The sequence below is a fragment of the Pan paniscus genome, chromosome 6, assembly GCF_029289425.2.
Source record: "Pan paniscus chromosome 6, NHGRI_mPanPan1-v2.0_pri, whole genome shotgun sequence".
Classification (NCBI taxonomy): Eukaryota; Metazoa; Chordata; class Mammalia; order Primates; family Hominidae; genus Pan; species Pan paniscus.
In genome coordinates this window covers 17,079,417-17,105,965 of record NC_073255.2, presented here as the reverse complement: position 1 = coordinate 17,105,965, position 26,549 = coordinate 17,079,417, and the positions used below count along the sequence as shown (strand labels likewise).

General features: G+C 34.8%; 1 protein-coding gene across 1 annotated transcript; it reads right to left on the bottom strand.

The window, feature by feature from the left end:
- Positions 1-25,968, bottom strand: TMEM106B (transmembrane protein 106B). The gene is made up of 8 exons (XM_003824999.5): positions 25,844-25,968; positions 22,248-22,466; positions 18,753-18,816; positions 12,885-13,044; positions 7,440-7,580; positions 6,820-6,869; positions 6,146-6,199; positions 1-5,424 (listed from the first exon to the last, which is right to left on the bottom strand). Exons 2-8 carry the CDS (start codon positions 22,462-22,464, stop codon positions 5,286-5,288), a joined length of 825 nt encoding a protein of 274 aa, XP_003825047.1. The 5' UTR covers positions 22,465-22,466; positions 25,844-25,968; the 3' UTR covers positions 1-5,285.
- Between the last annotated feature and the right edge of the window lie 581 nt (positions 25,969-26,549).

Sequence of the window (26,549 nt, the reverse complement as noted above, 5' to 3'; positions counted from 1 at the left end):
TACATGAGTGATACAAATTTTATTTTTCATGCTGAAATTTTTTTACAAATTTTATTGCGTCATACACAACTACAAGAGTAACAGTTACAACTGAATTAAAAAAATAGCATTTTGGGGGCATTTCTATTTGTTTGCTACTATCATAAGCATGTTTTGTTACATGAACAGCAATAATAATTACAATTACAGAACTGCTCAATTCATAAATGTAGTAAGTGTGTCATGATGGAGGCTACTACATAATATAAACAGTAAATGCCCAAACATATTTTCATATTCTATATTATTTATTATATAACTAGAATCAAGGATTAGAATCTAGGTAATACCATCATTCAAATATCTGACCAAGTCAATCAAGTGAGCAAGCACGTCAAATCATTTTCCAAAATCTGTTATAGTTTAGTTCTAAAGAAAAATATAAGATGAAACACATAAGGCATGGCTTGTTAATAATTTATGCCTAAAACCATTATATAATAAAAATCTGCGTATTTTGCAACTTGGCATTTGTTTCATCTGACACAATAATAAAAAAGATGAATAGTACTATCAGCACTTGGAATTACCCAACTACAGCTGATATAGTACCTCCCAGACTTCTAGTTTCTAAAATTCTGGGTGAAGTGGGACAATTTGAACTATAACAGTCTACATGGTAGTAATATTACCTTTTGGCCACTGGCTCAATACTAATCCTTTTTTGTTTTTTAATATATAAAATATGCTGAAATTGTATCTCTTAAAACACATTTCAATTAATGTAACTAAAAACAGAAGGGTAACAGCTTCCTTTTAGAAGACTTAAGATTTAGTTATGAAAAATCTGCCATATTTGTTAAATTAATGCAACATTTTTAGGGTCAAATATAGATCATATTATATTTTTCAATTTAGAGTCTGTGATAAATACTTGTACAAATAACTATAAACACAACCAAATTACTTTTAAAAATGGAAATTACCATTTTTATCTCTTTAGTAACTTTAATCACTTGATTTTATCCAATTTAAGGACAAACTTCAAAAATCCACTGTGAAATTTGTATTCTGACTAAGCACAAAAATACACAAACGTTAGTTCTAGTCAGAAATTTAAGCTGACAAGTGAAAATCTCACTTTGAAAGTAGATCTGGGACACAGAAGTTAAATTTTTGATCTAAACACATCATAAATATATTGTTGTAATGTAAAAATAATTTTTTAAAAGAAATGTTTAACAGTCTTTTTACTCCACCATCTCAAACATGTAAAATTTTTCCCTAAAATAGTCTAAGATAAACATCTCATCTGGAACCCGATTTTATAAAAAAGAGAGAATAAAACTAATTACTCTTATATGTACTTGAGCCAAGTAGTTGCTGCTTCCAGATGTGAGCTAAAAATCGTGACCTAATGACATTATGGTAAGCAACCTTTTGCTTATAACCCTAGTAACTTGAAATTCAATTCCTATTGCTTATCAAAGACCCATATGTATTTGTAAATTTAAAAATTTACATCTTTTAAAAAGTACCTAACAAACTATTTTCTTAAATAAAATATAATTATTATATAAAGAACTGTTTATTCTAAGAACTTTAAAAGACAAACAAAATGGGGTGCGGGAGAGTTGGGCACATGCCCTCCAAGAAAATATCTAGAATTATATCACAATAATAAGGCTAAGAACCATGAAGGATTTATTAGGCTGAAGTTCCAAGTCTCCTAATATGTTACTTTAATTGTGTTTTTGATGGTCTCCTACCTATTTGAACATTGCGGTGTCCTTTCCAAACTGTAAATCAGACAATCTGAAGTGTGTTATATTTTATTGTCATTTTCTTAGAGAAAATAATTGCTTCACTGGCCTAACAAGGCACAGAAAAACTGTACACAAATAAAATATAGCCATTTAAATGTTCCATACTTAAGATGGTTATTCAGTAATTTCAAACAATTTATGTGGTATCTAATATTTTCATACTATTCTTATTTCAAATCTCAAATAAATTAATTTCTATTATTTATAAATAATTTCCTTAAACAATGGATCAGTCTTTATTGGAATGATGAAGGGGTACTAAATTTTAACAGAAAATTAAGCTAAAGATTATGTTCCAAAGCATTTTATAAGTGTTCATTCTCCATTTAAAATATTTTAGAAAACAATGCTACCAAAATCTTAGTCCAGCAGTATTAGTTTGATTGTCACTACTAACTATTTGAACTTTCCTCTCATTTTTAATCATACCAATCTGAGTCAGCAGGGATTTCCAATATATATTTTAAACGATAGAACACAGATATGGGAGACAGAGATACTTGGTCTTGCTCCAGTTGTACTACTTAGTATGTACGTGATCTTCAGCCAGTCCCTCAACTTCTTCATGCCTTTCCTTCCTCTTCTAAAAGATAAGGAGCCTATCACTCTCCTTGTTGGACTCATGGAACTGTGGGAAATCATGTAAGAAAAACATAGGAAAGAACTCTAAAAAGGGCCAATGTGCTATCAACATACAGAGGTTTGTTATAGTACTGGATTTTATTAGAATGACCAGTCTACTAGGGTGTAACTTAAAGTTATTCCAGGAAGTATCAGAAAAATTTCTGTAACTTATCTTTACCATGTCCTCTGGATAAGGTCAGAGAGCAGTTTAGAAAAGCGTATTAATACCTATCCTATTCCCATGGAAAAAAGCACATTGGACATTGACCTAAGAAAAGCTAAAAGCCTCATTCACTCTTTCTAGATGTTTTATGGCTATACTTCTGCTTCACCTGAATGTGTGTTTGTAGTTTTATTAATTTACAGCCTGTTTTGTTCCAGGCTTATTCTGACAGTTACTTAACTCTCTCTGAAAGTAGTCACATACCATCTTTATTTCTCTTCTATCTTTTTACTTGTTTCAAATTCTTGTTTTTTTCTGACTCAAACTCCACTAAAAGTAGATATAGTAAAAAAAAAATTAATTCAAAAGATGAAGAAAAAAAGATTCAAAATTAAGTGACTAAAAGCAAATGCTTCTTCTACTTTCCATCCTTTTTAGGAGATACTATCATGCACTCTAATAGTATATAAGAAGCACAGATCATCAGAAAAATCTGTTTAATTTACACAGTGTAATTTTCCAAGGTTAAAAGACACAAGCAAGAAAACAAGGACTGATTTTTGTATGAGCGTATCTAAAAGATAATTTTGAAGAAATGAATGGTGATAATAAAGTAAATGGGACATGAGGACAGGATGGGAACATAATAGAAAGGATATGACAAAATAACTTTTTTTTGATTTTACACAGTCACTAAATGTGTAAAATTTACACATTTTAGTAAATGTGTAGTTCACTAGCTAAATGTGAAAGCAGACAGGTGACTGGTCACATATGGAGAAGCAGATTTGGAAGCCCTACTAGAGATATAGGTGATTTTTGAAGTCAAATAATTAAAAATTTTGAGACAAAAGGGGACCTATATCATATATAGACACAGATCATGTCAAATGAGAAAATGAGAATGATATAAAAAATACAAACAGAATCTGTATCAGAGAAGTATGCAGTAGTAGTCAGGAAATGTAGCAGAAAAATGAAAATGTTTTTTTTTTTTTAAATACTAGAAAGGCCATAATGAACTTAAAGGACTGATTTGGGTTTAATAGTAAGGATGGCTTGAGTTAGCAATGAATTAAGGGAAGACTAGTGTTAAAACAAAACAAAAAAAACCAAAAAAAACCAAAAACCACATTCAACGAATTTAAGATACTCAGGAAAACTTGCAGAAAATAATACGAAAATTAAGGGGAAACCTGAGTGTGTGTTTATGGTTGAGAGAGTCAGACTAATAAACAGGCTGTTTCAGACCTAAGTTAGGCACTTAGGGGTGGGGAAAGGGAAACCTGATTTCTGTCATGAGAAAACAGAACGCAATTAATCTTAACCCAGCTACATTTTTTGGTATCATAACCACTCCTACACTTAGTACATATTTTAAATGTCCCTAGAACTTGGTAAGTGAAAAGACAAAAAAAAAAAAACAAATGAAAAATGATACTGAAAATATAAAACAGCAAAGTTGAATAAGTCAATAATCTATATTTGAAAACAATTTTAAATAAAATTAAAACCAAAAGTAGAAAACTATAAAAAAGTAACTACTAGAGGCATCATATTCCAAGTGATGTGCAAAGTGATTAAATTTCTAAATAGGTTTTATTTTGGCCACCATCATTTAATGACATTCAATTAAGGATTTCTTGAACAATTTCTATCAAAAAAAAATTTCCTCCTCTAAAACATTGATAAAATTGATAACTGGGTACCTAACAGTTGCAAAACATGTCTACACCATTCTTTAGTATGAAAAGCAACATAAAAAAATGGAGCATCAAAATACTTTATTTCAAATTTATTTTATGCCAGATCCAAGATGTAATTGGAACCTATTCCCAGTCTATGGGTTTCTGAATTTCATTTTCCTATTTATTGTATTTTTATGAGAAACTTGTTGTAATGAGTCTGTACCACTTTATTTGACATTTACTAAAGCTGTATAAAAGCCATGCACAGTTTATTTACAGTATTGTACATTAAATGATAATGTTTGAAGATCACACAAAGATTTCACAAAACTATAACTAATACAGAAAGATGTGTGAAAACATTAGGGGCTTTCAAAATTTTAGGTATGGAATTTTGCAAAGATTATTTTGGCTGATAAGTGTTAGGCAATCACTAACCTGAAATAAGTGACAAAACCATGCAGATGATTACCGTTTCAACAAATGAAAAGCTATAAATCTCTAGCTAAAAGCTAAAATATTGTGTAGCTGAAATACTACCATATAACAATGGGAATTTATAAAACAGGAAAAAAGGTTATTCTTTAAAAGTCTTCCATGAGTAATAGACTTTCAGTAATTTTCTATAAAAACATTCAGAAATTAAGTTTCTCAAATTATGTTTATCACCAAAATTATGTTTTCAGTAGTGACTGGAGCTATGACTTTTAAATAATTATTTATTGGACTATAGGGGAAGTATCAGCTTTTCCCTGTAGGGGATAGGCTGGAGAAGGAAATCAAGCAGTAAATTTAGATTCAAGTAAAAGATCCTAGTACAAATATATCATTAACACAGAGTGGAGAGTTACAAGAACTGCAGGTCCACATACTTTTAACTGTACTCTTAGAAGTGTAAACTTTAGGTTTGTTCAATTTAAGGTCTCCTATTAGGAAATACCTCTTCACTGAGAGTATAGGAAATATCAATAGATATTTCTTCTTTAAATCCATCTCTTCCAGTTTTTACTGTTGTGGCTGAAGTACATTTAAATATTCAGACTGCCCCAACTGATAAGTTGTGTTTCTTCCACAGTCGACATACTGATACCTCTCCTGGGATATCTGTTCAGAGTGGCCAAAGTATGTTGTTGTCACAGTAACTCTAAAAATAACGTAAGTGAGGAGAGACATTTAATAGTTATATTAGAAGTTTTTCCATAGTGAGACTACTTTAACACATAAAAATTATCTCCCAGAAGAGAATATTTGATTAATGATAACTTAATATTGTGCATACAATCCTCTTAAGGAGTATTTCCCCAACAGACAACAAAAATGGATAGCTGAGTGAGCCCTGTCGACATAATTACACATAATAAGTGTAATATTTTAGAACAATTATCTTCTGTTAAAAATATAAAAGTTCATTATATGCTTAAAAGTGACCATGGTTCTCTTATCATAGAAAAAAAGGTTAATCAAATGTCAGCTAATGGTCAAAACACCAAACCTATAATCAACAATGTTTTATTGGCTTAGATAACACCCAATTTACAAACCAATAATATTCTTATTACTGTTAATGACTATTTGTCAAGGGAGTAAGGAATTGGATGTGGGGCTCAGTTCCCTGTATCCTTTCCATTTTCACGAACTCTTGTGACATCCAGATTCACTACTTAGCAGTCGCGTAGTCTTTCACTACTTCTCTGAACAACCATTTCATAATTTTTAAAGTGGGTGATATTTACTCATAGCACTCTTGTAAGGCTTAAAACCCAACTGAGGTGGCATTTATAAAGATGTTGTGTATATTATAAGCCAATGTTATAAATCTAAAATGTTAACAAGCAATATCTCTTTCAAAAAAAATTTGTACTTACTGCATCATGAGTACTATGTTATGCACTTTGATGGATATCAGAGTACAGAAATCACTGTTAAAGAAATTAAAATGTGAACAAATGCAAGTTACTACATTATAAATTAAAAATTCTCCTTCCTATCTTAAAGCTAACAGAGATGCTAAGAAATATAAGCATTTGTTGGTTGAGAATTTTCTATACTTCAAACAATGACTGATATATTCATGACTTCTTACTCGAAAAACATGTATGTATTCATGTCACTGCAGTTGCAGGGTTGTTTAAATGCAGGCTATAAATTACTTATATATTTTTCTCATCTTCTGAAATTTTGATAACTAGGTTGTTATTTACCCTAAAAGTCTGTATCTATGCTTATTCAAAAGATGATGAAAATTTATAATTATTTTAACATAGTAACAAGTTTAACACAGTAACATAGTAATGAAAAATAAAGTGACATGGTATAACCCTAATTCTGAAAAATAAATAAAAAAACAAATTTTATGTGTATATATACATGAATATTATATATGTTGAAAAAGAGGAACAGAGAGGACCAGAAGCCAGAATACTACATAATGTACTCTTTTTGACTGATAACGGAAATTAAAAAATACGTATACTCTTTATACTTTATTTTATACACTTCATTATTTGATAATAAAAAGTTATTATAAATCAGAACTTACTACATATAACTCATTTCCTCTGCTATAACGGTAGGTACTGTGTAATCAATCTGAAAGGCAAAAGGAGAAAATCGACAGAGAACAGGATCAAAACATCAAACATTTCAGATATACATCATAACTGCAAATAATTAGAAATTTTTCTCCTTTTGCAAGCTTGATTCTCAAAGATTTCATCTTGTATGTGTATAAGACACATTTCTTTTTCTTTTTTTTTCTTTTTTGAGACAGGATCTCAATGTGTCACCCAGTTTGGAGTACGGCGGTGTGATCACGGCTCGCGAGCCTCGACCTACTGGGCTCAAGTGATCCTCCCACCTCAGCCTCCCCAGTAGGTGGGATGAGAGGTGCACACTACCACACTCAGCACATTTTTGTATTTTTTTGTAGAGATGAGGTTTCACCATGTTGCCCAGGCTGGTCTCGAATTCCTGGGCTCAAGCAGTCCACTGAGCTCAGCCTCCCAAGGTGCTGGGATCACAGGCATGAGCCACTGTACCCAGCAGAGACACATTTCTAAATCAAGTTTTTGAGGAAATCCCCCACCTCCTTCAAGTTATATGATACACAAAGCTGACATTCATTTAACTCTTACAAAGTATTTCATGATTGATTCTTACTTGTTTCATATCAAGTGGACCAATATTGGTTATGTTGTTTAAGCGTGCCTTTCCAATAACTGTTTTTGAAAATTGAACTTGGGCAGTGATGTTTTCAACTTCGACAGAGTAATAGTTATTGTTTGTTATATTTAGTGTGTTCTACAAAAAAAGGAGACAGAAAATGTACAAGTTAGCTAAAAATAAACATACAAATATGTATTTAAAATTAAAGTAACTTCAGCTGTGGCTATGCTTCATTTATTAAGAAAAAGAAAGTAATACCAAAATGTCAAAGAAGATTAAACCAATTATTTGGTTTTATGCATGAGTACTATGTATGTAATATGCCAAGAATAAAAACATAATTCAATATTTAAAAAAACAAAATGTATAGCTTCAGAATATGGACATTAGTAAGCTGTTTCCTATTCTATTAAATACAAAGATGATCATTTAAAATGTTCAACAGTACCTAAAATAATCTTTTTTGTTTAAAAGAAATTGCTATTTCAACTTGTACACTAGTAGAGATTTACAAGAGCTCACTATGAAGAAGAAATGGGCTAGATTCAAGTCTGGTTGGTTGGGGAGAAATGTGGTTGCATCATTCACATGCTTAAGTAACAACTAATAGCTGGGATCACCTTCTACATTTCTAATTTACAACTATTGTCTCAAATTACTGTAGAAAACAGTCATTAAAAAATTTAAAAATGTTAAATAAAAAATAACAGATATATAAAAGATCTATAACAGTCATACCAAAAGGTATCATAAACAAAATCCATAGACACTAAATGATAAATAAAAGAAATATTTGTAAGCATCGGTTATAATCTATAACATGCAAAGAGCCCTTACAAATTGAAAAGAAAAAGACAAAACTCTAACACGAAATGAAAAAAGAACAAAGGATATACATAAACAAATCAAAAAGGTACAAAGCTAAATGGCCAAAAATATTTTACAATGCTCAAATTCATTTATAGTTAGGAAAAAGTTAATTTAAGTAAAAATGGAATATTGCTTTAAATTCCTCAAACTAGTACAATTTATAGAAAGCACCAAATTCTATTCCTGGCACAGATATGGGAAAAGGGTATATTTTCATACTGCTAGCAAATATGTGAAGTGTTACAGCCATTTTATCAGTAATTTAGTTATATACATTAAAATTAGAATTATGTATAGACTTTGATCTGGCAATCCTACTTCTGAGCACCTATTCCACAGAAATAAAAACATTAGGATGCTAATGACAGTGTTATTTGGAATGGGAAAAAAAATCCTGACAATAAAATGAATTCTATTCATAAAAAGAAAGAATAAATTATATTAAGTCCTTATATGGAATATTATGAAGCCATCAAAAAGAATCAATTAAGTCAGATAATTAGGAAAGATTTTTACAAGGTATTAACAAATGTGAAAACCAAGATGCACATAAATAAGTACTAAATAATATTTTTTAAAAATACTGATTTTTATAAAGCTGAATATGTGAGTGTATACATAAATGTTAATAGGAATATGTAGAAAGATATGAAAAGATGCAATATGGGATGAGTTGAAGGAGAGAAAATAGTTTTAGTAAAAAAAAGGATGAAAGAATATGCTAGAGTCAGCAATTATATGATTACATTTATGGAGTCATTTACATTGGTATAGTCACAAATGTAAAGAAATTTCAAAAATGTTCTCAAACACAGTAAAAATAATCTTTAAATATATAAACATTTTATCTATTTGGCTCTTAATGTTCATGTCAATTTCATTTCTAGACATGATAGGAAAGAGATAGTTAATTTGAGGTCAATGGATCTTCTGATAAGACCAAGGACTGAAATTTAGAAGAATCTTGGAAGTCTTTGTATATGCAAAATTATGCTGGTACATGTCTTTTTCTGTACTGTCCATAGTTTCATTAGAATATTTAAGGGATCAATGATGTAATACAGGTTGAGAATACAAATGCTTATGAGAATTAAGACAAAGAAAAAATAAGACAGAATAAATAATTTAGTAATAAAGGTTAGACATTTGTTGCTCAGAGTAGTAGTGAGAATCCATTTAATTTAAAAGATGAAAAGAGATCACCATAATTATTAACAAAGACCCTAAACTACCTATGATCTTTAATTGGCAAATGTACTTTCAGGAATTTATCCTAAAGAAATAACCTGAAATGGAAACAAAGTTTAAGCACAAAGATGTTTTCTTAATATTTGTAATAGTAAAATTAAACATCCATTAAGAAAATGGTTGAATTAATTATAATATGATCATGTAAAAGACTACACAACACCATTTAACATGGGAAAATGTACTGTGACCTCAGTTGAAATGTGCATTTGTATATATGTGAATGAATGTGTGTATCCTTTACACATGAGAATGCTTACATTTGTAAATGTATATGCATTGTTCGTAAATATATGTATATGGTAATAGTTCGACCTAGGTAGTAGAAGTAAAAATCTTTATACATTATAGTTCTCAAATGTCTTATAATGACAAACATTTTCATAAGTAGAAAGACAAATGTTACTAAAAAGTAGTACTACTAATATATACTGATCATTTTAAGAAAGCAAAGCAGTTCCATTTTCAAAATACTGATAGATAATGTACAGAAAGTTCAGCCTCTTATCTCATTGTCATCTAGTTAATGTTCATCCAAATAATCTTATTTTTCATTTAATGTTCAGTCTGTCTCAGTTTAAGTGGCAGTATTCCAAAATGTGAGAATTTCTGCATAATTATTTAAAATAGAGTATGATATTCACATTTAAATATACTTGCTGGTACTTAAAAGAAAACATCACATGGTTTTCTATTATTTGTTAGTACATATTTATGTTATTTGACATGAAAAAAGTCTTTGGAGGTAGGCCAAAAAAAGTCTGGCCAATGTTTTAAACAGTGTATAAAAAAGAAAATATGTTCCTTGTTCCAAAGGGCTAAGTGAGAAAATACCCAACAATTCCCCAGTTGTATAAAACAATTTACAATTAGCATTGTGTTACAAACGTTTTATTCACATATATATATATTTTCTTATATTGTTGTTTTTAAAGAAAAAGCCCTTAAACTGGCAACTTTTGATAGAAAGCAATAAGAATAAATGGATCCACGGGATCCATTTTTTCTCTGTAATTAAGTAGTGATTCCACTTTAACATATCATTCCATTTCACTCACTGTCCCGACAAACCTCCCTCTTTCCAACCACCACCACAGACATCTCTACCTCAACCTTAACCACACCATTAACCTCTGCAAGAAAAAACAACTATCACTCTTCCTGGCAGATCACTGTCACTCAGATATATCTCATGGCTGGCCAATAAATATTATCCCTTTTCCTAATTCAATAGTTAGCAAACCGTGCTCTTTTCAAACAAACGTTAACACGTAAAACAGGTAGAAAACCTCTCTAAGGTTTTTGTTTGTTTTGTTTTCATGAGTGGCAAGGCTACACAGCCCTTTCAAAAACAATGTCCTAAGAAACACACATTGTTTGCAAAAAGAACAAAGCTGGAGGCATCACTTCAAACTATACTACAAGGCTACAGTAACCAAAACAGCATGGTACTGGTACCAAAACAGAGATATAGACCAATGGAACAGAACACAGCCCTCAGAAATAATACCACACATCTACAACCATCTGATCTTTGACAAACCTAACAAAAACAAGAAATGGGGAAAGGATTCCCTATTTAATAAATGGTCCTGCGAAAACTGGCTTGTCATAAGTAGAAAGCTGAAACTGGATCCCTTCCTTACACCTTGTACAAAAATTAACTCAAGATGGATTAAAGACTTAAATGTTAGACCTAATATTTAAAAAACCTAAAACCATAAAAACCCTAGAAGAAAACCTAGGCAATACCATTCAGGATGTAGGCATGGGCAAGGACTTCATGACTAAAACACCAAAAGCAATGGCAACAAAAGCCAAAATTGACAAATGGGATCTAATTAAAGTAAAAAGCTTCTGCATAGCAAAAGAAACTATCATCAGAGTGAACAGGCAACCTCTAAAGAATGGGAGAAAATTTTTGCTATCTACCCATCTGACAAATGGCTAATATCCAGGATCTACAAATAACTTAAAAAAATCAACCCCATCAAAAAGTGGGCGAAGGATATGAACAGACACTTCTCAAAAGAAGACATTTATGCAGCCAACAGACACATGAAAAAATGCTCATCATCACTGGCCATCAGAAAAATGCAAATCAAAACCACAATGAGATATCATCTCACACCAGTTAGAATGGCGATTATTAAAAAGTTCAGGAAACAACAGATGGTGGAGAGGATGTGGAGAAATAGGAACACTTTTACACTGTTGGAGGGACTGTAACCTAGTTCAACCGTTGTGGAAGACAGTGTGGTGATTCCTCAAGGATCTAGAACTAGAAATACCATTTGACCCAGCAATCCCATTACTGGGTATATACCAAAGGATTATAAATCATGCTGCTATAAAGATACATTAACACGTTATGTTTATTGCAGCACTATTCACAATAGTAAAGACTTGGAAACAACTGAAATGTCCATCAATTATAGACTGGATTAAGAAAATGTGGCACATATACACCATGGAATACTATACAGCCATAAAAAAGGATGAGTTCATATCCTTTGTAGGGACATGGATGAAGCTGGAAACCATCATTCTAAGCAAACTATCACAAGGACAGAAAACCAAACACCACATGTTCTCACTCATACGTGGGAATTGAACAATGAGAATACTTGGATACAGGGAGGGGAACATCACACACCGGGGCCTGTCGTGAGGTGGAGGGATGGGGGAGGGATAGCATTAGGAGAAATACCTAAAGTAAACGATGAGTTAATGGGTGCAGCACACCAACATGGCACCTGTATACATATGTAACAAACCTGCACGCTGTGCACATGTACCCTAGAACTTAATAATTAAAAAAAAAAAAAACAACACAGAGGGCATTTTCACATATGCTAATTTACAAAAGAGAAACCAGTCACTTGTATTTCATCTTTAAAGCTGATAAAGGAATGGTCTATTAAACGTGGCAAAAACTGTATTTCCCAAATACAATGAAATCAAAATGTTACATTTATAAAATCTATCAAATCAACTATGTCAACACTTTGCTAGAAGTTATTCAGAGTCATATGTTGAAAAGTAAATTGTAATACCTTTTTTCTTTTTTTAGTTTATTTTACCCTCCTAAAGACATTTTCAAATGCTAAATGATTCTGTATATACAGAATTGCCAGTATTTATTATTGCTATTTTTAGCAGAACCAGAAATGGTAGAGAAGGTCAATACAGAAAAGACATACAGAAAGCACACTGACCAGTGTCACATTTAACAAACATCTCTTCTCAATGGGGACAAAGGTGCTGCTTAATAGGATAAAAGAATGAAGTTAAACATTTTTCATATAAATTTATACTCACTGTGATATTTAAATAAATTGTACGCTTCTGAACATCATAACTGACATAGGCTGATTTTACACCAATGTATTTCACGTCGATAGAGCGAGGGAAAAGGAAAAACACAGCCAATCCAGAAAGGAGTAGACAGACAAACACAGAAGCCATCACATACAGCTTTCTGAAAAGGAAAAGAGGGTATTTAAGTACATGTGCATCAGAAATTATATAATGCAACATTAGATAAGGTATGTTCAATTTCCCCCATATATCAGCAGCAACATATATAAGATGCTAAATGTTACCAAATTTTCACATCTGAAAGTATTGGGTATGGTTGAGTCTAAGTCTATTAAGTGTTAAGATGTTCTCTTTAAAAGATGAAATCGGCGGGATGCGGTGGCTCACGCCTGTAATCCCAGCACTTTGAGAGGCTGAGGCGGGCGTATCAAGAGGTCAGGAGTTCGAGACCAGCCTGACCAACACGGTGAAAAACCATCTCTACTAAAAACACAAAAATTAGCCAGGTGTGGTGGTGTGCGCCTGTAATCCCAGCTACTCAGGAGGCTGAGGCAGGAGAATAGTTTGAACCTGGGAGGCAGAGGTTGGAGTGAACTGAGATCGCACCACCGCACTCCTGCCTGGATGAGAGAGCGAGACTCCGTACCAAAAAAAAAAAAAAAAAAGGAATCACATTTTTGGACACTGAAATTTTGGGCTTAAAAACAATAGAACATTTACTTTTTTGACTGCCAGAGCAGTTTTCACATTAGATTCAAGCTGAGGAGCTTCATACAAACACACATTTCAAAACTCCCTCTGAATTCACTGAAGCAGAATTTTCACATGTAAGTTTTGCCATTACATGATCCCCTAAAGTGACTGCTCATCAGAACCATCTTAGAAATAATAATGATGGGGAAGGGTGAGCATTAGGAAAAATAGCTAATCATGCTGAGCTTAATACCTAGGGGATGGGTTGATGGGTACAATAAACCACCATGGCACACATTTACCTATGTAACAAACCTGCACATCCTCCATATTTTTAAAATTAAAAAAAATGACACAACCACATGCCTCATCAATGATTCTTACTATAATTAGTCTTTTTTTGAGTATTCTCATCTCAAAGTACTTACATAGTCAGTTTTTAAGATTTTTTTACATTGATCAACTCTGCTTTGAAGGTGTTGTTACATTTCTTTTTCTAATCAAGAAAAGATATTTTATGCAGGTATAAGACAAGGAAAAATTTGTAGGTAAAAACTTCCTCTTTTCAAGGTTAACCTCAAAACCAGAGTTCAAATAACTATTTCCTGTTCTCTCTAACATACAAGTCCTCTATTGGATGCCCACAACATCCTTTTTTTGTTTCTGAGTCTTGCATGACAATTACTTATTTTCCTTACAATCTACTTATACAAAAATTTTCCATTTTATTGTTTCTTCCACTCTCCGCCACCATTTCCTTTCTAAATGCTCTGATGGATTTAATCTTTGTATGTATTACAAGAGCAATTAAAGTGCCTCCTGCAGATATTTTATAAATATTTCTTAGTGTTTTAAGTTGCCCAAGTTAAGAACAGAGCAAACTGGTTTATTAAAAAACAAAGTAATACAAGCAAACACAAATTTGCTAAGTCACTGCTACTAAGTCCATGCTGTTGTCTTGAGCAAACAAAGCAGTTCCCACTCACTCATTTTGGACTCTCTCAACCTGAGTAGGGGTAGTGATCCCCACTGGATTAACTAATAGGAAATTTAAACACGTTTATAGTATCTATAATACACCAAAATACATAAAAAGGCATAAGAAGAGTTTAACATCATCATAATAAAATCTGAACTTTGCTGGATTTTCTACACTTCAGCGTTTTATTTTTAATTACTTATGGGCGGGTGAATCCATCATAATCTAGTCCTTAGGGCTTATAAGTCAGTCCTAGTTGTGAATAAATGAATCATGTTCTACATTACTCTGTATACCACGTTTGTAGCCATAACAAACATTACTGAACCTGGTGGGACAATAAAACAACATTCCATCTAGTATTTCATTCCAAATTGAAAAGTTGGCTAGTTTACTGACAAAATATATGTCTCCATTACAAAATTAATTGGTAATGATTTTTCTTATGGCTCTAGTGATAGCAACCAAATCCTGGGAGTTATAAGGTGCTAATGAAGTTATGAAAGTTGTGTGGTATATCTGCAATCAAGTTAGAATTCCATTTTTGCCATTTCCTACCTGCAGTATTTAATGCAATTTACTTTTCTTCCGCTTTAAAATCCATGTTTGAGGATTAAATGACATAGCTAAAGTATACAGACAAAAGCAATTGATAAATATAATTTTCTAATAATCTCACCATAACTCACTCAATTTGTAAAGAAATAAAGACCCAAAGTTGTTCCCAAAATATTATAATTTTATTACAAATTGAGAAACAACAACTGTTCTTGGCCTTGTGTGAGCTCTGAGGACTATTCCCTCTGCTCCTACTGGGTGGTCTTTCCTCAGCCTCGGGTATGTTCCTCACACATATATGTTGATTAGGACACAGCTGCAGGCTTAAGAGCACCCTCTCCAGCTCTCTACCTTCTGGTACTCTGCCCTGCTAACTCTAGTCATTTTGGCTTTCTGGACACCCAGTTCCATCTCCTCCACTGAGGAAGACCACTGAGCTCTGCCTGGGTTGGTTTCTTCCTTGTGCTGCAGGCTGGAACCTTTCTCAGACAGTAAGCTGGTACAATCACAGGGCTTGCTGGTGCAATCATAGGGCTTATCCCCTTTGTTTTTGCTTTCTCAGGAATCACTGCCCTGTGCTGGCTGATGTCCAATGTCTGAAAATATTGTTTACTATATTTGTCCAGTTTTACAGTGATTTCAGGTGGGGTATTTCAGGCATTATTCTATTTGGGTCGAAAGTGGAAAATTCAATTTCTTTGATTTTGTATCTCTTTGGTCTTATTGCTAAAACTCTTGCTCCCTAAGGCATTTACATAATAACTTATTTACTTTAAGTATAAAATTTCCAAACTACATCAAAGGTACTCCTAACAATGCAACTATTAAGTACAGTTTAAAATTTGCTGTGATTCTCTTTGCCATTTGGAACACAACCCCCGACATTTATAGTCACAGCACAATGTTTTCAAGTCACTTAAAATAATTATTTCAGTTTTGTTAGTGTCACCAACTTCATATACAGTTAGAATAATGTTTCCTTTTGTCTCAATTTTTGGCAGTTACTTTTGATTTCATCTTTTATGTAAAAAAAATGTACACAGATACAGACACACACACACACACACACTTTACTTGCTTATCCACTCCCTCTTCCAAATTCCTTCCCAAACTCAGAGGTGAACCAATTGTATTAGATTTGGTTTATCATCCCATTGTTTGTCTCTTTGTGTGTATATGTGTGGGTTTGAGTGTGTGGTGTTTTCAAAGAAAAACATATTGTCAATATCACACTGTAGTAAAATATAGTTCTCCTTCCATTTTACCATTGTGTACACATAGTATCTTATTCCATCAGTCCTCTATTATTGGTATTTACATTGTTTCCAGTTGTTTGCTTCTGCAAACATTGGCACCATAAATAATTTGTGCAAATACCATTTACTATATTTGACAACTATCCTGAGAATAAATTTTTCAAAGTAGGATTTCTGAGCCAAAAAGTAAATGCAGATGTAATTTGGCAAATAATGCCAAATTTTCATTCACTAGCAAGGAATGAATATACTTGTTTTCAGTCACTACTGCCAACAAAGTATGTTGTCAACATTTTGGATTTTTGCCAATGTGATAGAAATGGCATCTAAGTGTAGCTTTAATTTGCATTTCTATTATGAGCAAGATTGGACATCTTTTCAAATGTTTAAAGGTCATTTGCATTTCTTTTTTGTGAACTAGCTGTTCATAGCTTCTATTTTGCTTTGGAGGTTGGCCTTTTTCTTCTCAAATTCTGAAGCTCTTTATAGAGTAAGGATATTGGCCCTCTGTCTGTGATACGATTTGTAAACTTTACTACTTAGTTTGCTATTTGTATTTTGACTTCAGTTAAGGTTTTGTCTTCATCCTGTAAAAGTTTATCTGTCAAATTTATCTTTTCTGCATTCAAACTCATAGTTTAAAAAGTTCTCCCACTTTTAGGTTATAAAGGGATTAATCCTAATTTCCTTCATATTCATATCTGTCTATACATTTTGTAATAAAAGGTCAGACTGTTTATAAAATCCTTGGTTCGTTTTATTTTCCTGATTTAAATATGTCACACCATTGCTTATCTGTTTGAGGCACTGTAGTCAAGAGGCAGCATGTCAATCTGATTTTCTAACATTTATAAATTAATTGATCCTTTTGCCTAGGTATTTAGGAGTTTTGTTGTTTTCTTAAAGTTCAAGAATTTCACTAACCTGGGTTGATTTTTTTCAGGATTGTGGTGTCTTTTCAATATGCAGGGTCCCTGTGTTCTTGATTTAATGTTTTGCATTTGTTCAGTTCTATTCCTTTGGTTTTCTTCTTCAGATGCTCCAATTACATACATGTTTAGTTTTCTTTATGTGACTTTTAGACATTTTCTCTCAAATCCTTTACATCAATTTGTTGTTTATGTTTTCATTCCTCCCGTTTATGTTCTATTTCCCTGACTGTATTTCCAATGTATTTGTACTTGTGTTCTTCCAGTTTTGTGGATATGTTTTTCTTCTAATTCTTTCCAGAGGTCTGTAAATTCTCTTTGCACATACTCTCATTGTTTAGTTATCTCATTTCTGAGCTTCTCAATTTCTGCCTTATGCTGTCCTGTTATAGCTTTTATAGTGTTAAGTTAAAGTGTTCATCTGCTCTTTTCACATGCCTTTATTAAAGTGTCAGTATTTTGCTTAGCTTACTTTCTTCAACTTCTTAAAAAGTATATTTGTATAATGCTTTGTTGCAATCCTTTCCAGGTGCTCATGTTTAAATGAAAAGAGCTTTTGTACTTTCAAGAAAAGGTTTAATTTGCGGTGATGGAATATGCCAGCGTTGCTTTGCTAGCTTCACTGTTCAAGGGCTCCATCCTCTGTTGATATACAAAGTATTTGAAAATATGGCCTCCATGTATATTTATCTCCACAGTTTTGAGATGATCTCCCTAATATGTGAATCTGTTCTCTCCTTCCTTCCTAACTCCTGTCCTGTAAACATTGGATTCTACTCAACTTTTTTCTTGAGGATATGTATTTGTATCCTTTTGCAATAATATTTGTTTCCACATTTCCCAAGGTCTCTGAGGATTTAGGATGGTCCAGTTCCTTCTGATCTCGAAGATACTTAGCAGGTCTCTGTGGTCTTTTTGCACTTTCTCCAAGCTAGAGCATGCAAATCTTGTCATTTTTACAGATGATTCTTGGAAATATTTGCTGGGTGTCCTCTTCTTTTGGGACAAAGTATTTGCTTTGTGTATCAGGGCTCATATGATCCTTAGTAACTCTTTTTGCTTTCCTTCACAACCTCCACACAGCTGCTAAGGCCGTTGGGGTCCCTGCTGTCATCATGTTTAAATACCAGTTTTTATCCTGGGGTTGTGGAATACACCTTATCATCCAATTTTTAATGAAAATTTTATGTGTGTGTGTGTGTTTGTACTGCTATTCTAGATCTATTTCCATAGATTTGAGAAGATAAAGATACCATACTGCTTTCAAGACCTTACCCCAACCAGAAAATCTTTTCTTGTCTGTTTAAGGATACAAAGCATATGATGACATAATTTAACTACGTGACAGCATTTTTCCTTTTAATAGTTTTAACTAGTTGTTATACATAATTTGAAAAAATACAAAAAACAAAAATAAAACAGAAAACACTGCCATATTCTTAGAATCACTTACGTTCTTCTTGGCCTTAATCTCTGATCACTATATGGAATCAATGCCACCAGTTGGTTTTCTTGCCCTAAATGTGAAAGAAGTAAGTTTAGAAATTACTATGATTAGTTAAAAATATAATGGCTCCCCATCACAATCTGGTTTGGAAAGACCAGAATATCATCTGGCACTCATCTCTTTCCTTTAGTAAATTGCTAAGTCTTCAGAAAGTACCCAGCAGAAGTTCTAGAGAAGACAGCGTGTTTTTTCACACCTAAATGTCTAGCTAAAAAAAAAAAAAAAAAAAAAAGTATAACAAATGAGGGCTTACTTTTTCTTCCACTAAAAAAAATCTAAGTCCTAGCTTTCAGAAGAGCTAAATTTACCAGGCCTTCCTTCAGCTTCACTGGTGTCCATTAAGACTCTGATTTGGTTGTCTGGATGATAGAATAAGAAACATATTGGTATCACCCTTTCCTGAAACCTCTATCATCTCTATCATTGCAGAGCTTCTGACATTGTCCCCCTTGAAAACCAAAACCGGCCTCTGAAGTAGAAGTCTCAAGCTTTAAGAGCCCCCTACACAATGAGCCTTCCAGGGCCCTTTCAGGTCTCACCCCAATCCACGTTAAAGTCACTTCAAAATCCATGATTTCTTTCTTGGGTTGAGCTATATCCATAAGTTTAAAGGATAAATGGACCTTTAAATGCCAATTTTATAATCTTATTAGAAGTTGGCTTATCATATTAACTATTAAGGTACCAGATAGTCAAGTTCTCTTTAAAAGCTTTCTAAAATGCTTCTGTTATTCCCCCCGACACATCTATACTCTTCCTCTCATCTGTGCTCCCCCATCACACCCATATATAATTATACAAATACATATAACATGGATATCTGTATCTTTGTGTGTTTACATATCTCACCTTGTTTAGTGGTATTCATCTGGCTAAAACTACAACCCTGGTTAAAACCAACCCTCTGGCTCCTATGCATATATCAACACAGCTAAACATGGACACAGAAAAACACACAACTACACTGACTGGTTTCATTTTTGATCACTCATGTCAAGTAGCACTTAATGATGTCAACAATCATACTACATTTCCCAAGTTCATACTCTCAAGCTGACTCTCCAAGACCACAATTTTATAACTTCAACTCTCTTCAAATCTTTAATATCTTCTTCGCTATCCTCATTCTTAGTTCATTATGTGATAAACGGAAGATAATTTCTACAAGCTTCTATTATCAGATCTATCCACCTACCTGCTTCTGCGTCCATACTTTACCTTCTCTTTTATTACCAAGAATAAACCACCTGTGCTTATAACTTACCTTTTATAGAAAAAAAGAGCAGCTCTTTGTTCTTGTGCAGTAGATCTGCCCTTCTGTCTATTCAAGAACATTGCTCCAATAATTCTCTTATCTCCCGAATTACCAATGTTTTCTCTACAGATAATTCTCATCAGTATACAACTGTCTATTATTCACTCTATCTTACAAAGAAAAAAAAATCCCTCTCCTGACCTCACAGCCCCTTCTAATGCCTACCTCTCTTCTCTCTGCTATGGAGCCAAACCCCTCAGAAAATCTATTTTCTCTCTATGTAACATCTCCTATGCACTCTTGAGCCCACTCTATACATGCTACACATGCCTTTACCAAAACCGCTCTTTTAAACTCTTCTGTGGCCTCCATATAACCAAATCCAATGGCCAGTTCTCAGTCTTCACACTACCCAATCTATCAGTAGCATATGACAGTTGGTCATTCTTTCCTCCTTGGTACACTTTCTTCACTTATCTTCCATGATACCAGACACAATGATTTCCTCCTCTCATTCTGTTCTTTCTCAGGGTCCTTTGTTAATTCTTTCACTGACCTTGATATGCTACAGTGTCTCAGGATTCAGTGCTAGGGTCTCATTTTGCCATCTGCACTGACTAGCTTGCTGCTGTCATCCAGCTGAGCTTTAAGTGTCATCTATACATTGGTAACTTGAGGCTGGGCCCTGCAATTGAATTCCTGACCCTTATGATAACTAACTGCCTAATGAACATATCCACTTCCATGTCAAATAGGCATCTCCAAATATCCATGTCTAAACTTGAGCTCCTGAACTCTCCTGTGACATATACACTCAAATAATCTTTTTTTCAATTTTAATAAATTGCTACTACATTCTTTCAGTTGCTCAAACAAACCCCCCCCCAAAAAACTCTGGAGTCATCCTTGATTTCCTACTTTCCATAATCTGTATCCAGGCAGCCAAAAAAGTTTACCGGTCATACCTCAAAAATGTAACCAGACTGCTAAAACAGTACTCCCCTACCCCCTGAGCCTGGTGCATTAATCCCTTCAACTACAATAATTATTTTATTCTTAAATAGCTACTATCCCTGTGAAAATAAAACCATCATACTCAAAGGCCAACGCAAATGTAAACTTCAATTCAAACCCACAGCATTTTAAGATACATTTTAAGCATCTTAAAAATGTATACAAAGTATACTTTATACTTTGACCTTCTTCCCTCTGGGTATCTCCAGGGTCACATATCAACTTTCACCAAGAAGATAATGAGAACAGCATAAAGTATCTTTATTATTTCTACTTATTGACACTGTTCCTAAAGTAGCTTACAAGCAGCACATAAGGGATTATTTCCTTCTGACGTCCCCTATGATATATCACAAACAATTTTTTTTTTTCAATTTGGCTCATTTTCACATACCATCCCTCTTCACAGAGTTTCTTTAACTCATTAGGGCACAGCCAGCTTATTATTCTTCTTTAGATAATGAATTAAAAATATTAGGTTGGCCAGGCGTGGTGGCTCACAGCTGTAATTCTAACACTTTGGGAGGCCAAGGCTGGATGATCGCTTGAGCCCAAGAATTCGACATCATCCTGGGAAACATGGGGAAACTCCATCCTTATTATTAAAAATAATAAAATTTAAAAAATAACATGAAAGAATAAGCTTCCTTACACATTAATTCTGGCTGGGCATGGTGGCTTACTGCTATAATCCTAGCACTCTGGGAAGCCGAGGTGGGAGGATTGCTTGAGGACAGGAGTTCAAGACCAGCCTGGCCAACAATTGCGAGATCTCATCTCTTAAAAAAAAAAAAAAAATAGGTCAACAAATTACTTAAATTGCTTCTAACATCTGATATAGCAAAGTAGCAAGTAACCATGATGTCATCTCTACAGATGCCAAATAGGACTAAAAGTTTTCATTTACAAGACAGTGAATATCTGCTATAATAGCAGGTGGGAATCAAAAAATACTGGAGGTAGTGAGGTGGTTTTCTTTACTGCTTTAGGAACCTTAATTAATACTTTATTTGTTTCTTTTGCATCTTTTTGACTGAAGGTAACTGATATGATGTTTCAACTTTAATTCTAAGAGTCCTCTACAACAGGTGGTTCCTGAGACCCACAGTTTTTATAATACTTGAGCAAATACCTAAAATCATTTAAAGGGAAAACAATACAATAACACATACCCCTAGGAATTCTTCCTGTTCCCTGACAAGTAGGGCAGGTGACACTATCTCTTCCTGTAAATTCCACATATGGAAACTGAGAGACATCTCCATTTCTTCCATCTTCATTATGGACTTCACTATTAACCAGTCCATTCCTCATGTTTTCAGATGTGACTCCATCATAAGCATCTTCTTTGCTTGAATGCAAAGGCAAATGAGAAAGAGACTTTCCCATGTCTAAAGAAAAATAAAAATCTTACAGTAAACTTCAGGGAAAAAAGTACATTCAAGAACACTATGAGATATCTACACTAATAAATTTAGAACAGTCAAGGAACAGTCAAACTCTGTAAAATATTTGAAGGGATTTATTCTGAGCCAAAAATGAGTGAACAAGGCCTGAGGCACAGTCTCAACAGGTCCTGAGAAAATGTCCTCAAGGTAGTTGGGTTACAGCTTGATTATACATTTTGGAGACCGAAATTACAGGCAGAGGCATAAATCAATAGATGTAAGGTATACATTAATTCAGCCCAGAAAAGCAGGACATTTTGAAGCAGGGGTGGAAGGCTGGGGGGTGTCCAGGTCATAGGTGCATAGGTGGATTTAAAGATTTCCTAATGGCAATTGGTTGAAACGGTTAAACTCTACCTGAGGAGTTGAAGTCAGCAGAAAGAAATGTTTGTAGTTAAGACAAGGGAGGAGGATGTGGAAGCCAAGGTTCTTATTATCTAGATGATGCCTCCAGGTAGCAGGCTTCAGAGAGAATAGTTTGTAAATGTCTCTTATTACTCCTTAAAATATTCCAGGCTCTTGGTTAAATCGCTGCTGAATTAGGAAAAGATCTGGAAAGGAAAGGGGATTCTGTACAGAATGTGGATCTTCCCCACGAGAGACAGCTTTGCAAGGCCATTTCAAAGAAATATATTTTGGGGTAAGACATTTCAATTTCTCTCAGGGCCTGCTATCTGTCGAGTGATTCTATATTAGAGTCAGGTTGGGATTTGATATCTTATTGCTACAAAGAGACTCTTGTTAGTCTTCAAATCTCTGTTTTAATTGATGCTGGTCAGTTGTGCCTGAATTCCAGAGAGGAAGGTACAACGAGGCATGTTCAATCCCCTCCGCCCACCTTTTCATCATGGCCTGAACTACCTTTTTAGGTTTACTTTGGAATGCCCTTGACAGAGAAGCGGGGTCCACTTAGTTGGGGGGCTCAGAATTTTATTTTTGGTTTACAGAACAAACATTAAGAGAATGTTCATACTACCTTTTGGATTATACCTTTTGGATTAGGATTATATCCAATCAAAATAATGTCTGAAACAAAGGAGCCATTTACTAGAGTCCACAAGTGTTTTTTTAAACAAATAATGTGAAATGATGTCCTATCATGCTTATGATGAGAATGGGCTTTCAAACATTAACATTTGACAAAAGTCTACACCTGCAGGTTCTCTGAAAAGAAACATGCAGGTTTCGTTTTTCTTAGAATAAAATAAAAATACATTCTACCTTTTAACTAGTTGGCACTAAAGGCAAAAATTGCTTTGGGTAGACGATAACTAGGTATTTGATGTATATCACCAAGTAACTTCAAAGTAGTATGTTTCAGCCTCTGAAAATGCACGCACCTTTTTGATAAATACAATCACCACTCTTTTCCATCCTTAAATTTCTTGCTTTAAACATTTAAACACTCGCAACAACAATAAAAAGCCCCAAAATTCCAAAATCACAGTTTTTTTTTCATTCAACAGTTGACAGAGTTAAAATTATGAAGCCAATGTTCCAAAATATTAAATATAAGTTACCAATACAAAGCAGCAAAATTTAGAACACTAATTTCAAAAATTTTAGGATAAGAGTATCAAAATAACAATACAAATGTAAAAATCTAAGTAGAAATAAATAATTAGTACTAGTGCCTACACAAAAATAACTTCTGCAGGTAGATAATGAAGTAACTTTATACTTAAGGTCATACCCTTTTAAAGCTGAAAAGAACTTAATAGTCATATAATACACCCTGCTGGTATTTTCCTGCTTATATCCTGAGAAAAAATAAAGTGAAAAAGTAAAACTGAAAAATAACATAATTATACTCCTTCTAAATTTGATATGTCTTTTATCGGTTCCTAAAAATAGATTACATACATTCAGACAGATAGTATTTCTTTCAAAAATTCTCACTTATTTGATTAAACAAAACAGACATTCCAAGTAAGTCAGTTCATACTAGAGTATGAAGAAAATTTTACTTTCTAGAACTGGCATGCCTGATAGGAGGCTGCTTGGTGGGTACAATGTGTGTTGCTCCAGTGCTGGATGCACTAAGGGCTCTGACTTCACCAGGATGTTGTGTATCAATGTAGCAAATGGCACTTGTACTCCATGAATATACACAAAATAAATACAAAGATAAAAAAAATATAAAATTCGCATGCCATCCACTTGTTGCTGTCACTCAAATAAACAGAATTTAAAAAACTATACAAATGGTATGCAAACAAATGTAAAATGAGATTTTCACTGTTTCAAAATAAAAAACTACGTATTTATAAAAATCACTGCCCACATCAAAAATACAAATGATTTATGACTTCTAAAAAATCATTGTCTTAATCAACACCTGTCAGCCACAGGTAGGATAGGGAAGATTTAACATCACTGTCCCCACACACTGTAACCTTGGGGTCTATGCGGAACACTAGATGAATTGGGATCATTGGGCCTTATCAGCAAGGCCTTAAGGGCACTCTTTCTGGGATGTCAGTCAACACAGCCAGGCTGTAAGCTGCATCTTAACTGGAGCGCGTTGAGAAAAAAGACACAGAAAGGCAAACTCAAGTGGCTCTCCGTTTGAGCCTGTTTTCTGTCCTAATCTAATAGCTGCCATGATCGATTCTGCTTTAGGTAGGTGTTTGGACAAGTGCCAGACTGTGTGAGAAACTGGGAATCCCTTGCCTTCTCTACTAGATTTTCCTTAGAGAACTGACAAGTTTAACCACTTTTATTCTTGGGAGACTCAATAGTTTAAAAAAGGGGTGCTAGACCCTCTTCTGCAACCTCTCTGGGCTCAGTGTTATTACAGCGGTTCCTTACTTTACTGAAAGTCAACATGGATATCAGACTCAGTTTGGAGAGAAAAAATATATCCCAGCACTCCAATTTAAATGGCTCCTGATCTTCTGTGTAGACACTGGTTTTAGTTCTAAAAGGGCTTGAGAACTAAGGAAACCAGCGCCTTTGAAAAGCTCCATAAACAACACCTAGCACAAAGCCTACTCTGTAAAGCTGCAAATATAAGATCCCGGCACCACGACAAGAACGTTCATCAACAGCAAAAGGAAGAGGGCCACCTGGCGCTCAAGGTGTGAGGGCCTAGAGGCAACCCAGAGGTCGGGCTTGGGCCGAAGCCGAGTGTTCCCTGGCTGGGCCTCGTTAGAGGCGACACAGCAACTCGATCACCAGCCCTGACCGCCGCCGTACCTGCGGCTGGCCCAGCACCCCAGCGGCCTCCCCTCCTTGTCAGGCCCGGCTCAAGCCGCGGCGCAGCCGCTCAGCCTCGCTCCGGAAGGGGACCTGGGGACTGCACGTCCGGGGTCGCTCACCGGCACGCGGGGCGCTGCGCAGTCCCGGGCTGCTTCGGCGCGGACAGGGCCGAGGACAGGGTCGTGGAGTCCACAGTCCCGGGAGCCGGGGGGTGGAGCGACCGGCCTGGAGCGCGCGGCCGCCGCAGAGCTGGGACGGGGGAGGGGTAGGACAACGACGGCATCAGCAGAGGCCAAGCGCTGCTGTAACCTGCGTCCGCGCCTGCGCAGAGCGCTCCCGGAGGGGCACCCCTGGCGTGCGCGTGACGCATGCGTCCTTCTTCCTCCTGTTTGAGCCCAGGGGCGTCGGTCGTGTGAGATTGTGCGCTCTTCAGGTTTCATTACCTTCGTGTCCCCCAGACTTCAAAGTAAAGTGTCCACTCTAGCCACGAATTACCTACGAACAGTCGCTCCTCCTTTTTCCCGTATCAGACCATTTCCTTTTGCAAAGGGGATAAATGTGCACCATCTGCCTCAGCTTTCAGCTGAGCAGCCTCCTCGCTCACGCAATGCGAGTTGTCGCGGACACTGTGGTCCCTAGGAATGGAATAAATTGGTCCGTACACACGCCGCTGACAGCAGCAAAGCTACTTCTATTTTAATTTAGAAACTGGCCAACTAGAAGGAAACAGCAAGCGGCAAGGCCGTTGTTTTTGTTTTTGCTCGGTTTCGTTTTGCTTTGCCCACGCTGCCCCTCCCCACCCCTTAACTCTGGTGCTAGTTACAG